This window comes from Cervus elaphus, chromosome 19 (assembly GCF_910594005.1).
Source record: "Cervus elaphus chromosome 19, mCerEla1.1, whole genome shotgun sequence".
Classification (NCBI taxonomy): domain Eukaryota; kingdom Metazoa; phylum Chordata; class Mammalia; order Artiodactyla; family Cervidae; genus Cervus; species Cervus elaphus.
Genome location: NC_057833.1, coordinates 35543639 through 35560627, shown reverse-complemented (window position 1 = coordinate 35560627; position 16989 = coordinate 35543639). Strand labels below are relative to the sequence as shown.

Genomic DNA, 16989 nt, shown 5'->3' with positions numbered 1-16989 from the left:
AGCATCTGGGTGGTATTGGTGACTCTAGGTGGATGACATTTTGGCCACCAGACCTAGAAATGCTCATATCCTGTCCTGGGTTAATCGCATGTATCCTGTGAGTTTCCCAAAGGAACTATATATACAAGGGTGGTGATGGTGACAAGTTAGAATGTAAAGTACCACTACTTACTAGTCTTGTAGTCATCACCCCCAGGGCAGCGTTCTGGTAAAACTGGATTAGAAAGCTACAAATCTAACTGGGGCTTCTCCTCCCCAAATCCCAATCTTACTGCCAAATGACCATGGAGGTTGAAGATGGTTGTTTCCCAGGCGTCTTAGTGTCCTGTGGGAAGGAGAGGAGGGAGAGAGAATGATTGAGAGCTAAGAGTAAGAGCAAGCCTGCCCAATTTCCTCCAGACTCAGCAGATTCTTCACACAGTCATCCTATCCACTAATAAATGCGATTGCATCAGTTCTGGAATGTTAGGTCATTTGATTAGCAATGATTTCTATCCTCTTACATAATCACAGTGTGTTTAAATGGTAAGATTTTAGTATTTTTCAAATTTTCTATTAATAATCACTAATTAATTACCTGTATAATGGAAAGAATACACTCAGTAGAATGTGGTACCTAGAATTCAATCTTCCAATCCAAGAGCAACAAGTGCAATGTTATACATTGCAAATGAAAATGCTAAAGCATCAGTGTATAAGCAGAATCCATGAAGCTTAGAATAGTTAAGGAAGACTCCATGAAGAAAACAACTTTTTAACTGGGCCTTAAAAATGGGAATGATGGAAACCATCATTTTTACCACATTACCTTGATTGACTGGTTGCAATTTGATGTTTTCCATGGTGTTGGGTATGACTTTTTTCTCTTTGGATCAAGTGCCTGGGATCAAGGACTCTTTCTTTTCTGCATCTCATCTTCACCTCCAATTTCATCTACTATTTTGAAAATCACTGTAGCAGCTCAATTAAGCTTTGTTAATCAACTACATCAGCATGATCCAAGTCAGGCTAAGTGCTCTGAGTTATTAGCCAACTAGCCAAATTAATGGCAGGTTTCCTTTATCTCTCTAGTTCCTCGTCACAAAACATCTGAGGAACCTTATGTGGAGACAGATTTAAACTCAGAGGAAAAGGAAGATAATGAGACTAAATCTGAAGTCAAGGTAAGATCACCTTTCCTTTACTGATAGAAATTTCTGACATGTATAAGAGTGCTGCCATAATTATCAATAAACTAATAAATTGTGTTTCCCTATTTTATATCTATCATCACCCCCAGAAGATGTGCCCATAAAGGCACATAGCACAGTCTAGTGCTCCCAAGAGATGAGCTTTGTAGAATTTCTTCCTTTTCTTAATTGCAACTAAAAATGAAAAGCTGTCTCGTCATACATAACATACTTGGGGCTTCCCAGGTAGCACTAGTGATAAAGAACCGCCTGCCAATGCAGGAGACAGAAGAGATGTGGGTTTGATCCCTGGGTCAGGAAGATCCCCTGGAGGAGGGCATAACAACCCACTCCAGCATTGTTGCCTAGAGAATCCCATGGATAGAGGAGCCTGGTGGGCTATAGTCCATAGGGTTGCAAAGAGTCATCATGACTAAAGCAACTTAGCAGAGCACATACAGCATAATGTACATGATTATTGATAAATAAAGTTTTATTGAAGATAAAATCATTTTATTCATTCCTATAATCTGACTTCATATTTAAAATTGGTAGAACAGTGTATGCTTTATATATATATATATATAAAAGAACATGACAAAATTGCATACAGCTACACATACATACACACACACACACACACACACACACACACATAGCTGATGAACTCGGAATAAGTACTGTGGATTGTGCCAAAGTCATTTTCTTGCTTTTAATACTATACTCTAGTTGTGTGGGAGAAGGCAATGGCACCCTACTCCAGTACTCTTGCCTGGAAAATCCCATGGATGGAGGAGCCTGGTAGGCTGCAGTCCATGGGGTCGCTAGGAGTCGGACATGACTGAGCAACTTTACTTTCACTTTTCACTTCCATGCATTGGAGAAGGAAATGGCAACCCACTCCAGTGTTCTTGCCTGGAGAATCCCAGGGATGGAGGAGCCTGGTTGACTGCCGTCTATGGGGTCACACAGAGTTGGACACGACTGAAGTGACTTAGCAGCAGCAGCAGCAGCTAGTTGTGTGAGATGTTAACATTTGAGGAGGTTGGGGGAAGAATTCATGGGACTTACCTGTACATTTATTTGTAAACTCATGTGAATCTATAATTATTTCAAAATAAATTTTTTTTTTTAAAAGCATAAACTTTGGAATCTGGCCTCTCTACACCTGTTTCTCATCTGTAAAACTGAATAACAACAGCTACCTCCTGAAACTGTTTCAAACATCAATAGAAAATTTGAAAATGGCCAAGCACTGTATAATTGTAAAGTAACACTATATTAAAAAACCCAAGCAAAATGAATTATGAATATATATTGCTGTTTAGAAACCCCAGAACAGGTCCCCTTTCCTCTGCCTCACTGAAAAATTAAATATCTGGCTGACTGAATGGTTCTGAAACAGAAGCCAGTAGACTGTGGGCTCAAATGTACTTCACCAATAATTCATATTCATCATCAGTGCCTAATGTGTCCAAATCTAGGTCCCCCCAACAGAGAATCCACTGACCATTAAGGAGTCAGGCAGAAAGCAAGTCATAGGCTTTTCTTCCTGGAGGCAGAAACAATGTGGGAACTAGTTCCCAGCAGACTTTTCTTAGAGAGAAAGTTGCATTCTTCTGTGTTTGTTCAGCCATCCTTCTGTATTCCGGGCAGACGAGGGCACTGTTACTGCTGTTTTAGAATCCCTGATAGTTGTAGGTATCACATCACCATGTCTTCCAGAGTTAGGAAGCAGTTTGCAACTTCATACAGTCTTGTAAAAACTTTTTTTTGGTCAATGTCTTTGTCTGGTTTTGGTATCAGGGTAATGGTGGCTTCATAGAATAACTTTGGGAGTGTTTCCTTCTCTTCAGCCTTTTGGAAAAGTTTGAGAATGATCAGTGTAAGTTCTTATTTGTATGTGTGGTAGAATTCCCCAGTGAAGCCCTCTGGTCCTGGACTTTTGTTTGCAAGGAGTTTTCATTATTATTATGGATTCTATCTCACTTCCAGTGATCAATCTGCTCAGATTATCTGTTTCTTCTTGATTCAGTTTTAGTGGGCTGTATGTTTCTAAAAGCTTGTCAATTCCCTCTAGGTTGTCCAATTTGTTGGCATATAATTATTCATAGTATCATACAGTCTTGGTCAGACATTTTTTGAAATGGGCAAATGTAATTAAACTTCACCTGACTTAACATTCATGAAGTCTGTGAAATCATTAAGTTATATAAAAAGGGTTTAACTATGATCACCTTCAAAACTGAGGATCAATCTACCCTTTTCTGTACCCTGGTCTCCAGAGAATGTCATCCTTGAAGGTGAGGTCTGTGTCAAGTGCACCAGAGCCCAGATTGGGTACCTGAACTCGTACGTCATTGCATCGACTCACATTGTGATTTCAACTCATTTCATATCTCTGTGACCTACTTTGCCTATCTTTAGACAGCATATTTATGACCTGCACACCTTTTTGTTATTTATTTTTAATTGAAGGATAATTGCTTTACAGTATTGTGTTGGTTTCTACCAAACATAAACATGAATCAGCCATAGGTTTACCATACTTTATAAAGATGCCATGGGAGTTGTCAGTATGTAAAGGTTCTCATATATAAGAATTCAAATTAGAGTAAATTATTTCAATAATTGTAAACAATATGAGTGCTATTGTTTTATTTGTTGTAAAAGAAGAAAAAAAGGAAATATTGTCAGTAAAATAAAGCACCTTTCCTCAGGGAAAACCTCAAAGTATTTAAGGCCAAAGGTTTCCATAAACTATGTTTATCATTTACTCTGATGTTACATACCAGTAAAAAGAAACAGTGCAGGAACAGGGGTGGCTTTAGACAGAGGCCAACAGGGTTGGAAAATGTTAAGTAGGATTCAGAAAACTCTGACGACCAAACTTCTGATTTCTTCCTTCTTCTGCTGTGCTGTTTGTTTAACTCAGGCTCCAAGCCCATCCTGCTAAGATGCTTGCTCCCACTGGGTTTAGGCAGATCACCAACAGCAGAGGTCCTCCTGAGCAGACACAGGTACAGGCTATCGCCATCCTTCTGTGCTTGTGTTGCTTTTTCCCTTGCTGTTGCCTTGTTTAGGCATTTAATGAAGGGCTTTTCTCACAAGAACTTATATGTTAACAGTCAAGGTAGAAAAGCAAGCAGAATAGGAACAGAGGCTGCCAACTTCCTCATTTTGGAGAACAATGGCATGTCAGACTTTTGCTTCTAAAGCCCACAGCTATGAGAAGAGTAAGCAGAATCCACAGTCATGAACAATATAAGTAGGAAGATAGGAGATTTGTGCACTAAAGCCCCAAATCCTGAACCTAGAAATCAATTTAGAATCAGTAAATGCAATTAGTGTTTCCCAAGGTGGGTGGTATAACCAGGAAAATCATCATTCTAAAATATGTAAGTAAACTAGTAAGAAAAAAGGTAAATTAGAAAAGAAGGTTTAGATACATGCCTGGATTGTTCAAAACAGGAACAAGGAGGGTTAATGACACAAGAACAATCACTGATGCTTGTGTTTTATGGCCACTGTCCAAAGCAGATGACCAGGATAGGAGAACACGCATCGGCCTCCAGGTAACAATTCAGACAGCTTTTAAGCCTTAGGCCAGGAACTCAAAGATGAAATGAAGCCGCAGCCAGTCTAGGAGAGTGAATCATAAAGTTGTGATAAATGTTCCTCCTTGCCCTCAAGAGGAAATGCTCATGGGGGGGAAAAAAAAACTTTAAACCCAAACCATTCATGATTTCTGCTGGAATCACTGATACTACCTGCAAGTAAGATCATGATACGATTTTATCGTCATCAGAGAATTCATTCCCAAAAAAGGTGTCCTTTGTCCTGTGGCAGGAGGATCCCTGGTGTGCCAGTTCACAGGAACTTGACAAGCTCAACTTGAGGAGGCTGCTGAGACTCGTGGGGCAGTCTGGCAGCTGTGAGGGCATGCGCTTGGCTCCCTGACACTGTCTCTGGGAAAGCCACAGTGCAGTCATTTGCTGTGGTTGCTGGCAGTAGTGAAGTGGCTACTTTCTGTTCTTCATGTCACCAGTTGGAAGTTGAAAGCATGACTCACCGAGGCTGCTTTCCCTGGGCTGCGCATATCACTGCCTCTTTGAAGCTGTAAGGAAGCCAAAGGTTGATGAGGGTTTCTTTTTCTTGAACGCCAACCCTCAGGAAAAAGGAAGCGCTGTTGGCCGTGAGCACCACGAACAGTATTTCTGGGCACCTATTAAAATAGCAAGGCCTTTTCAGGCTTCTGAGCAAACAGGCTCCTTCATAAAATTTTTTTAAAAGCATAAAAAGCCAAGGTAGAAAGAAAACTGAGGTGAGGGAATGGTTGCTACACTGACTGAGAGCCAGACATTGTGCTGGGTCCTATGTATACCTGACTTCATCACCAGTCCTCAATTTGTGAGGAAGGTAACCCCTCCTTTGTTTTATCTGTGATGCTGTTGAAACTCTGAGGAACTAAGTGAGTTTCCCCAGGGCTCACACATCCAGTAAATGATTGAACTGGAACCTGAAATTAGTTTACTTAATCTTGCATTTACTGTTCTATCTAATTTAACCTATCTACATGATAACTTACTTAATCTACCTTACTAGCAATTTACTTAACCCTTCATCCTCTAACTTTCCTCTTCTGCAAAATGCAGATAAAGTGACCTCCTCCAAGTGGCTGATTATATGAGTAATATATAGGAAGCACCTAGCATGATGCCTGGCATACAGAAGATTCTTAGTAATGTTAGTTTCCCATTTAATCCTATATTTATTTATAAACATAATAAACATAGAATACTCTGTGTAAGAGATGAAAAGAAGATGAATGAAGGTCAGATTCAGGTCTTAAATAGTTTCTCCTAATCTTGAATATGTATCTTTTTGCCAAATGATAACAGATCAGGGCCAAATTCAGTTCATTGCTTTCTCACTCTTCTGAATCCCAGAATCTTTCATTTACCTGTTTCTCACCAAGAGAACTATGTGTATGATAAGCACATTTCACTGTTCACTTTCTGTGATGTTTTGAAGTCTGGTCATTCTTAGAGATAATAAGAAATTCAAAGAATCCACCAAATCTTGAGCTCCCCAGCCAAGCTCTCTGATAAGTCTCTAGAATGAAGATTCTTGAGGTTTCCTATGTACTACAACCCTGAGAAGCTTATTCACAAAACAGATTCTCAGGCTCCAGCCACAGAGATGCTAATTCAGGAGGTCTGGGGTAGGGCCCAGGAATCTGAATTTTTAACTTGTGCATATGGTGACTAGAATGCAGGTGGTATAAGGACTGCACTTTTGGTCACATGGGGCTAGAGGCTATATGTGTAGGCCATTCAGATAAAGAAGAAATTATTAAGGTAAATATGGGTCTCATAGGCTAATACAGGGTCCAGAACATAGGAGAGTGAGAATGTGATTATATTCATCTACGAGAATGTATTTTTCACTGAAGGAATTACATGAAAAAAAAAAAAAAAGAATAACAGGAAGACCACTGTTGGCTTTGCTCTTTGACCAATACAAAGTTGACCTGACTGAAATGTTTGATGTGTCCAGTTTGGGTAGCTTATTCAGCTCAATTTAATAAATATCAAAGCTATTGCTATGGGTCACATATGGGAAACAATTCTAACATGGGACCTAAACTCAAAAAACTTATAAGTTTCACGGGAGAAACAACCTATTTCTAATAATTTATAATACAAAGCAGAATGACATACCTCTGGTAAAAGGAATATCATGTATTAGAAGGCAGAAGTTTGAGTAAGCTCATGGACATGAGTTTGAGTAAGCTCCAGGAGTTGGTGATGGACAGGGAAGCCTGGAATGCTGCAGTCCATGGGGTCGCAAAGAGTCGGACCCGACTGAGCAACTGAACTGAACTGAGAAGGCAGAAGAAGGGACTGTTCATAGCAAGTATGTCGGGAATGTTTTTTCAAAGAAGGTAGCATTTGAACTTGAAAGACTAAGTACAGAGTGCCAGTCTGGATTCCTGGTGTTATGTAGCAGTTTCCCACTAGCTAGCTGTTTTATACGTGGTAGTGTATATATGTCAGTGCTGCTCTCTCAGTTCGTCCCATGTTCTCCCTCTGGTGTTCTGTGACAACCTAGATGGGTGGGATGGGGGTATCAAGAGGGGGGGGATAGATACTTATGGCTGATTTCCATTATCAGACACATATAGATGCTTATAGCTGATTTCTATTGTTATACAGCTGAAACCAACACAACACTGTAAAGCAAGTATCCTCCAACTGAAAATTTTAAAGAAAGAATAAATGCAACTTTGAACATGATGCAGTTGAAGGCACTGAGGTGAAAAGGCTACAGGCTGTGCAATTCCAACTCTAGGACGTTCTGGAAAAGGCAGAACCCATGGAGACAGCAAAAGATCAGTGGTCCCCGGGGGTTAGTGGGGAGCATGGATAAACAGGCAGAGCACAGAGGAATTTTAGGGCAGGAAAGTACTTTATGACCTGACTGTCAGTGCAGGTTCTCATTTGCAGCAACTGTACCCTCTGGGGATGTAACAGTGGGGGCTGGGGACAAGGGATCTCTGCCTTCCCTTCACTTTTTTTTTTAATGTTTATTTATTTTACATTACAATGTTGTATTGGTTTTGCCATACATTGACTTGAATCCTCCATGGGTGTACATGTGTTCCCCATCCTGAACCCCCCAGCTACCTCCCTCCCCATCCCATCCCTCTGGGTCATCCCAGTGCACCAGCCCTGAGCACCCTGTCTCATGCATCAAGCCTGGCTGACAATTCGTTTCACATATGATAATTTACATGTTTCAATGCATTCTCCCATATCATCCCGCCCTCGCCCTCTCCCACAGAGTCCAAAAGACTGTTCAATACATCTGTGTCTCTTTTGCTGTCTCACTTTTGCGTGGAACCTAAAACTGCTCTGAAAAATAAAACCTATTAAAAAAAAAAAAGAAGAAATGCAACTTTGAAAGGTAGATAAGACAGAGAAGGCCAGTCCAGGATGGGGAAGGAGTAAAGCCTCAGAAATCTGAAGGGAGCATAGGCCATTCTGGGAATAGTCCAAGAAAACTTGGAAGGTAGACCAAAGACAGGTTGCTTAAGGCTTTGGTTGAGGGTTTTTGCCAACAAGGGCACCTGTGTACTTGCACAACATGGATACAGCAATGGAGAGTAAATTAGATGAAGACAGGCAGGCTGACCACCTGCCAGCAGTTGTCACAGTCTAGATGAGGCTTTGATGTTGAGAGCCTACTAATGGCAGTGCAAAAAAAGAAGATGGGTAGAGCTCATACCCATTAGTCCAGATGTTCCGCTGCCCGCGCCCCCAGGAATACTCTAGACTGTTCAAGCAAGTTTGATTAATGAAGGAATAGATCAAGGCAGAGAAATAAGAGGATAAATTTAATGGGGAAGGAAAGGAAGATATTGAAGAGCCGTTCAAGTTTTTCATCTTGGATCCCTCAGTAGATGAATTTGTTAGCCAACATAGAGCACTCAGGTCAGTTCAGTTCAGTCGCTCAGTCATGTCCAACTCTTTGCAACCCCATGAACCACAGCACGCCAGGCCTCCCTGTCCATCACCAACTCCCGGAGTTCACACAAACTCATGTCCATTGAGTTGGTGATGCCATCCAACCAACTCATCCTCTGTTGTCCCCTTCTCCTCCTACGTTCAATCTTTCCTAGCATCAGGGTCTTTTCCAATGAGTCAGCTCTTCACATCAGGTGGCCAAAGTATTGGAGTTTCAGCTTCAGCATCAGTCCTTCTAATGAACACTCAGGACTGATCTACTTTAGGATGGACTGGTTGGATCTCCTTGTAGTCCAAGGGACTCTCAAAAGTCTTCTCCAACACCACAGTTCAAAAGCATCAATTCATCAGCGCTCAGCTTTCTTTATAGTACAACTCTCACATCCCTCCATGACCACTGGAAAAACCATAGCCTGGACCAGATGGGCCTTTGTTGGCAAAGTAATAATGTCTCTGCTTTTTAATATGCTGTCTAGGTTGGTCATAACTTTTCTTCCAAGAAGTAAGCATCTTTTAATTTCATGGCTGCAGTCACCATCTCCAGTGATTTTGGAGCCCCTAAAAATAAAGTCTGCCACTGTTTCCACTGTTTCCCCATCTATTTGCCATGAAATGATGGGACTGGGTGCCATGATCTTAGTTTTATGAATGTTGAGCTTTAAGCCAACTTTTTCACTATCCTCTTTCACTTTCATCAAGATGCTCTTTAGTTCTTCTTCACTTTCTGCCATAAGGATGGTGTCATCTGCATACCTGAGGTAATTGGTATGTCTCCCGGCAATGTTGATTCCAGCTTGTGATTCATCCAGCCCAGCATTTCTCATGATGTACTCTGCATATAAGTTAAATAAGCAGGGTGACAATCAATATACAGCCTTGACATACTCCTTTTCCTATTTGGAACCAGTCTGTTGTTCCATGTCCTGTTCTAACTGTTGCTTCCTGACCTGCATACAGATTTCTCAGGAGACAGGTCAGTTGATCTGGGATTCCCATCTCTTGAAGAATTTTCCACAGTTTGTTGTGATCTACACAGTCAAAGGCTATGGCATAGTCAATAAAGCAGAAATAGATGTTTTTCTGGTATGCTCTTGCTTTTTTGATGATCCAGTGGATGTTGGTAATTTGATCTCTGGTTCCTCTGCCTTTCCTAAAACCAACTTGAACATCTGGAAGTTCACGGTTCATGTACTATTGAAGCCTGGCTTGGAGAATTTTGAACATTATTTTGCTAGTGTAGGAGATGAGTGCAATTGTGTGGTAGTTTGAACATTCTTTGGCTTTGCCTTTCTTTGGGATTGGAATGAAAACTGACTTTTCCAGTCCTGTGGCCACTGATGAGTTTTCCAAATTTGCTGGCATATTGAGTGCAGCACTTTCACAGCATCATCTTTTAGGATTTGAAGTAACTCAACTGGAATTCCATCACCTCCACTAGCTTTGTTCATAGTGATGCTTCCTAAGGCCCACTTGACTTTGCATTCCTGGATGTCTGGCTTTAGGTGAGTGATCACACCATCATGACTATCTGGGTCGTGAAGATCTTTTTTGTACAGTTCTTCTGTGTATTCTTGCCACCTCTTCTTAATATCTTCTGCTTCTTTTAGGTCCATACTGTTTCTGTCCTTTATTGTGCCCATCTTTGCTTGAAATGTCCCCTTGGTATCTCTAATTTTCTTGAAGAGAGCGCTAGTCTTTCCCATTCTGTTGTTTTCCTCTATTTCTTTGCACTGATCACTGAGGAAGGCTTTCTTATCTCTCCTTGCTATTCTTTGGAATAGAGCACTCAGGAGGAGCAATAGAAAGTTAGGACTTCTGCAGGCTGAGTCCAGCATTTGTGACCTCATAAATCTGTAATAGCAACTCACACACTATCTGTTGGCTGAGCTAACTCTGCCCCAGAGCCCACACTCCTCCCCACACCAGCAAGAGTCAGCCAGTTGACCTTGAGGTTATGTAGAAATTATTGTGAACTAGGTTAAAGCACTTTTGTAAATCTAATAAAGCATTTTTCAAACCTGTGACTTTATTTGTCCTCACCCAGGGATCAGGGATTTTATTTATTTGACCCAGGGATTGAACCTGGGGGGTCTCCTGTATTGCAGGCAGATTCTTTACCAACTGAGTCACCAAGGAAGCCCAAGTAAAATTTACAGACATGCAAAAATTGTTACACTAACATTTATGCATTGAAGTTAAAATCACATGAAATCAAACAGCCTGAGAAAATTTAGGATGTATGGGCAACTTCCTTTCAATGTTCTTGGCTTACTTATTTCCCTCACATTTTCTTGGTTGGGGAATGGCAGAAAGGTATCTTGTGACATATTCCTTACTTTCTGATATTTTTAATAGAACTGCAGACCTGCGTGTCATTGGTAAAACAATGTTTGCAGTTTTTTAAGAAGACATTTCCTTCCATAAACAAATATTATAAGTAATGTTTAGATATTAGTCCAACCTATAAAGCCAATTTAACCAGTAAGAACAGTGAACTAATTACTAACAATTCTAGCTGGGAAATTCAAGATCTTAGATAAAAGAGACCCTAGAAAAACTTTGTAAAGTTTGCATCTGGGACCCATTTCCTTATCTTTCTCTAGTTGTTTCCTCTTCCCACAAAGCTTCTGGACCACTAATGCCCATCTCCTCAAGCTTGCTCTTCCCCTCCAAAGAGCTTCCATCTATAAAATGTCCTAAAGCCTTCCTATTATGCCTTCTCTCTTCTCCCCTACCTCTCGGAAGCTTCCTCCCAATGCAGCTGATCTGAATCAGAGGTGAGAGAAATCTGAAGGAGCTAGTTCACAGTAATGCATGGCAGAGTGACTGGCAGTCCCTAACCCTTCTGCAAATACTTGCCATCTTTTAAAAGGGACTGACTGCCCCTTTTATCCAGAGGAATATTTAGGCTGTGGCTTCTTCAGTGAAGTGTAGGAAAAAGTGTGCTGGAAAAAGGTCTGGGAGAGGGAGCAAATAGGATGAATCAGCTGGTTAGGGATTCCTTGAAGGATAGATTGTCTAAGTGGTTCCTGTTCAAAAATCCTTCCTATTCTCCACATTAGAACCCACTGAACCTCAAAAATCAGCAGGGTGGGGTTTCCCCTTTCCTGGTAGTTCCAGCAATGGAGAAGGGAGGCTATTTCCTCCCAAGCTGATATTTTTCACTCTGACAAACACAGTGTCTTTAAGGTCACCCTAGACTGAGGCTGGAGGTTTCCTTTCCTTTCCTTCCTGCTCTCCTCCTCTAAGCCATGCCAATCTATTTTATTCAGAGGTTCTTACTCTCTATACCTCTTTTGCTTTCTTGGGTTTTCATTATTAATTTACAATGACAGAAGAGGCTCAACCTTAAACACTTTTGTAATGATCACTCTTCTTACTTTAAATAAATAGGGTCCCTGCTGGTTCAGTGGCTAAGACTCTATGCTCCCAATACAGGGGGCCCAGGTTCGATCCCTGGTCATGGAACTAGATCCTGCATGCTGCAACTAAGATCCAGTACAGCTAAAAACATAGATAAATAAATATTTTTAATAAAAATAAATAATGAAGAGGGTGGTTCAGCTCCTTATCTGCCTTCTATTTTCTCTCTCAGAATTAGGTCTAGCAGCTTTCCTTTTTAAGAAATGTGATAATATAATAAACCATACTTTTAAATTACCAGATACCATCTCTTTAAAAGAGTTGGAGATGAAGTTGCTCTCCGAGCATTCTTAAAATCATAAAGAGAAATCAGTTAATTTCAGGGAAAAACTAATTTGACTCTGTTTCACATGTTGCTGTCTCTTTTGGGGTGGGGGGAAATATTAATAATCAATTGAAAATTAGCTCTTGATAATTTTTATAATGTAGGTTTTAAAAAGATTCTTCAGAGAAATTGAGATTAAAAAAATATTTTTAACAAAATTCCTTTAGGTTTGGCACTTAGCCTATTTTTTTCAAGTTTTGAAAATATGTCTTTCTTCAAAATATGGGAGAGAAGACAATCAGATTCTATGTTGAGTAGATATAGGAAGTCATAATTAAAGGTAATTCAGGAAAACTGCATGTGGGTTGGTGTCACTTTGAAACCAGGGAGAGGCTAAGGTACCGGGAGTGATGCAGGGCCTGGAGCAGCTACCAGCTTGCCTGCATTAGTGAACACACAGGAGGAGGGAGTTCCCCACCTGACTGGCCTCCCAAAGGAGTAGTTTATGGGTTGGTTCCCTTTTACAGCACCAATTGACTGAGAAAATCCCTTCTGTGGGATGCCCTGGGGTATTTCCAAGTCAAGAGTGACTGAAGGAAAACAGGATATGATTTCACAAGAAACTTGTTCTGCTTTCAAATCACCTCATTTTATAATTCATTCAGTGAGACTTATAAGGAAACCCTAACAGAGAAATAAAGCAGCAATTGGTGGGTTAGTCTGTGGTCAGTTTTCTTGGCTCATTATTTGAATCAAAGGACCAATATTTGGAAACAAGCAAGCATTTATTTGTATATGTTCCTCCTCATAGACCTTTTAGGAAGCTTAATTCAAAAGTTTCCAAAAAGTACTCTAGCTGTAGGTTGGCTTTCATCTCAAAATTGGAAGCAATAGCACCTATGTTGGTATTTTATATTATAAACAGAGGAACATTTAATTGCCAAATTACTCACCTCCCTTATTTTCAGTTCAGTTCAGTTCAGTCACTCAGTCGTGTCTGACTCTTTGTGATCCCATGAATCGCAGCACGCCAGGCCTCCCTGTCCATCACCAACTCCCAGAGTTTACTCAAACTCACGTCCATCGAGTCGGTGATGCCATCCAGCCATCTCATCCTCTGTCATCCCCTTCTCCTCCTGCCCCCAATCCCTCCCAGCATCAGGGTCTTTTCCAATGAGTCAACTCTTCGCATGAGGTGGCCAAAGTATTGGAGTTTCAGCTTCAGCATCAGTCCTTCCAATGAACACCCAGGACTGATTTCCTTTAGGACTGACTGGTTGGATCTCCTTGCAGTCCAAGGGACTCTCAAGAGCCTTCTCCAACACCACAGTTCCCTTATTTTACACAGAAGAAAATGGATACCCAGGAAGATTAAGTGACATGGCCAACATCTCCCAGCTAGTAACAAATGTGGGGGCTCTATTATACATGGGCAGGTAGCAACTGCCCAGCAATTACTGAAGATCAGCATACTGAGTGCATTACATAATTGCCTATTGTAATCTCCACCCAGAAGATATTAAAGAACCAACCATAAATGCCATTTATTAAGCTTTTCCTTTGTGCTAAGTATTTTAATGTTTGCCAACAAAGGTCCGTATAGTCAAAACTATGGTTTTTTCAGTAGTCATGTATGGATGTGAGAGTTGGACCATGAAGAAAGCTGAGCACTAAAGAACTGATGCTTTTGAATTGTGCTGGAGAAAATTCTTGAGAATCCCTTGGACACCAAGGATCAAATCAGTCAATCCTAAAGGAAATCAACCCTGAATATTCATTGGAAAGACTGATGCTAAAGTTGAAGCTCCAATACTTTGGCTATAAAGAACTAAATCATTGGAAAAGACCCTGATGCTGGGAAAGATCGAAGGCAGGAGGAGAAGGGGATGACAGAGGATGAGATGGTTGGATGGTATCATCGACTCAATGGACATGAGTTTGGGCAAACTCCAGGAGATAGTGAAGGACAGGGAAGCCTGGCCTGCTGCCGTCCATGGGGTCACAGAGTTGGACCCGACTGAGCGACTGAACAACAATCACAAAAACCTTCTGACGTAGATGTTATTACACCTATTTTACTCATAGAGAAGTACGGTGCTACCCAAGGCCACTTAAAAAAAAAAGTAAGCCAGGGATTCCCACCCAGATTTACCTCTCATACCTCGGTTTGTATGTTTTTCACTCAGTTTTCACTCTTTAAGAGATTTTCAAAGTATAGGTCACAGTGTAACAGTGAACTCAGGTGGGTTTACTAGCATTTATAAATAAATAAATAGAGTGCAATGGGATAGAATTTAAAATAGAATGTATCCAATCACAAAATCCCACAAACATTTTTCAGTTACATGTACATCTGTTGTCTGTTTTTTCCAATGCCACCAAACAATTAACTCAGTTCCACACAGTCTACCTGGAGATAGCATCAGATTCCAAACAATGAGGACTCAGCCTTATTAAGACTGCTCCCAAGCCCCTTCAGAGGCCAATGGCAAACTCGAGTTGTCACCTGTGCTTCTGAGAAACCGGCTAGGTGCTTCCTAAAAGTACCTCATTAACATAAACCCAAGTGTGGTTGAAAGGGACTTGTTATAAATATCAAGACACTCTTAACAAAGGAAATTTTAGGAGCTCTGTGCCAGAAATAGGATGAAAACCAAATATCGATTTCTCAACTATAAATCACAATATATATGTGTGTTAATATGTAAACATTTCTCCTGTGGACTGTGGTCAGATTTTGAAAGCCACTGCACCAAAACTAATCCATCTAAACCTTAGCAAAACACTGGTATACAGTGCAGTTAGCTGCAGGCTCTCATTAAAAGAGTCCCCAGATCTGCTGTGGGTCCTTCCCATATATCCTCAAAAACATGGGTGTTGTATTCCAACAACCTTGATTGACAGAGGACTCTCCTTCCACCCTGACACCAACTGTCTGACATGTGGCCATAAGAACATAGGTTGATACAACCAAGTCCATACCCAGCCATTTCAACAAGCCTGTGAAGTCCTCTCATACATGACAGTCTGTAAATTAGAGGGGCATTATCATTCTGTATAAAAGATGACAAATTTCACACCTGCACCTTGAGTCACTGTTATTTTTCCATCACTATAATAGGTTGTCATGAAATAAGTGACTCTATAACCCACCATACTAACAATAGATCACTAGAGTTAGAAAGAGCACAGTTCATTTCACAAGCATAAGCGAGTTTTACAGTGAGAGGGAGTTTTGTTAATAATGATAGCTACTCTTTCTGACGGTATTGCACGTTGTGGATTCAAAGGTGAATAAGACTGGAGCTCAAAGTCTAGTGGTGTTTTTATCGTGGTAACATCACAGAGGAGGAACTAGAAAGGGATGCAGTGTAACATTAACTGCCATAGTAATTTGCTCAACCTTACATAAAAAATGTGAAGAAAGACCTTTGATAGTGTGGTGAAAATACCTAGATTGGTTTGGATCCAAGGACTGGTATTTAACTTCTGTATATGATTGAAATGAAAAATAAATCCTAGTCTCTGGTCAAATATATGTAATAGAGGGAACTAAAAATTTAGATTCTCATTGAAATGATATCCTATATTAAAAGAAAAAAAAACTGAATGGAAGATTGTTCTTATATTTTAGAGCTAAATTATCAAAGCTAGTATCTTAAATCCTTTATTTGTTAGCCTGCTTTCTGGATGTGATACCAGGTTTGGGAAGATATCTATAAAAGGATAGAAAATCCTTGGTTTTCTTTCATACACTGAACATTTTTAAATTGCTGTTTCTGTAGTCTGCATTGTGGATAATAAAACAACCTTAAGTTGACTGCGCTCTGCTAATTCAGGTAGAGGATTCTCTTGCATTGTCTACATCTTTCTGAGCAGCCTGTCACTCTGACCTGTTCTGCAAGCTCATCTGAGACTGGGCAAAGCTCATCCTTCAACTTTTAGCTCAAATTACAAGGAATCCTTATGTTTATTCATTAAATTTCCCTTAATGATACTTTTGCAAGAGGTCCCCTTCTAAACCTTTACTCTCTTTTGTGACAGTGTCAAATAACTCAATTAAACAGAACCTAGCAGGCAGGAAGAACTCAAATGCTGGCTAATTATTTACTTGCTCATTATTTGGTTAATACCTTTATTATAATACTTCTGTCGCTATCAGTATGATACACAACTTCACGTCCTTGTTAAAATATTTTCTTGAAAGTAAATTGAGTAGGGGGTCTTGTCTCTTCTTGAGAATAAAATGTCCAGTGTTATTCTGAAAAAGATCTGCAACCCTATGTGGCAGATAGTGCTATTACCAGAAGGGGGACCACATCCACCCCCCCCCCACACGGTCCAAGAGTGGGCTATAACACTCGGAAATGAATTGTCCGAGGAGACACACGTACTGACAGAGCAAGGGAGTTTTTTGGGAAGGCGCTTGAGTGGAGAGTAGCAGGGGAAGCAAATCCAGGTTTGGCAGATATGGCAGGGAAACCTGCCACATGGCTCTCAGGTTTTATGGTAATGGGGTTACCTTTCTAGGTTGTCTCTGGCCAGTCATCTTGCTTAGCCCATATTTGGTCTGACTCAAGGTCCTTCCTGGTGGCACAACCAT

The 16989-nt window shown here is 40.6% G+C and overlaps 2 protein-coding genes across 7 annotated transcripts in view; one reads left to right on the top strand and one right to left on the bottom strand.

Moving 5' to 3' along the window:
• The window catches only part of MCF2L2 (MCF.2 cell line derived transforming sequence-like 2), a 269485-nt gene that overhangs the window by 144015 nt on the left and 108481 nt on the right, over positions 1 to 16989 (top strand). For all 6 annotated transcript variants that reach the window (XR_006335262.1, XM_043874177.1, XM_043874176.1 and 3 more), the window contains one exon: positions 1072 to 1163. Coding sequence is in view for 5 of the 6 variants with exons in the window: in XM_043874177.1 (XP_043730112.1) it covers positions 1072 to 1163 (92 nt within the window). In the remaining variant the exon portion in view is untranslated. The remainder of the gene's footprint in view (positions 1 to 1071; positions 1164 to 16989) is intronic.
• B3GNT5 (UDP-GlcNAc:betaGal beta-1,3-N-acetylglucosaminyltransferase 5) overlaps positions 1 to 16989 on the bottom strand; it is a 79638-nt gene that overhangs the window by 41143 nt on the left and 21506 nt on the right. The window lies entirely within an intron of this gene.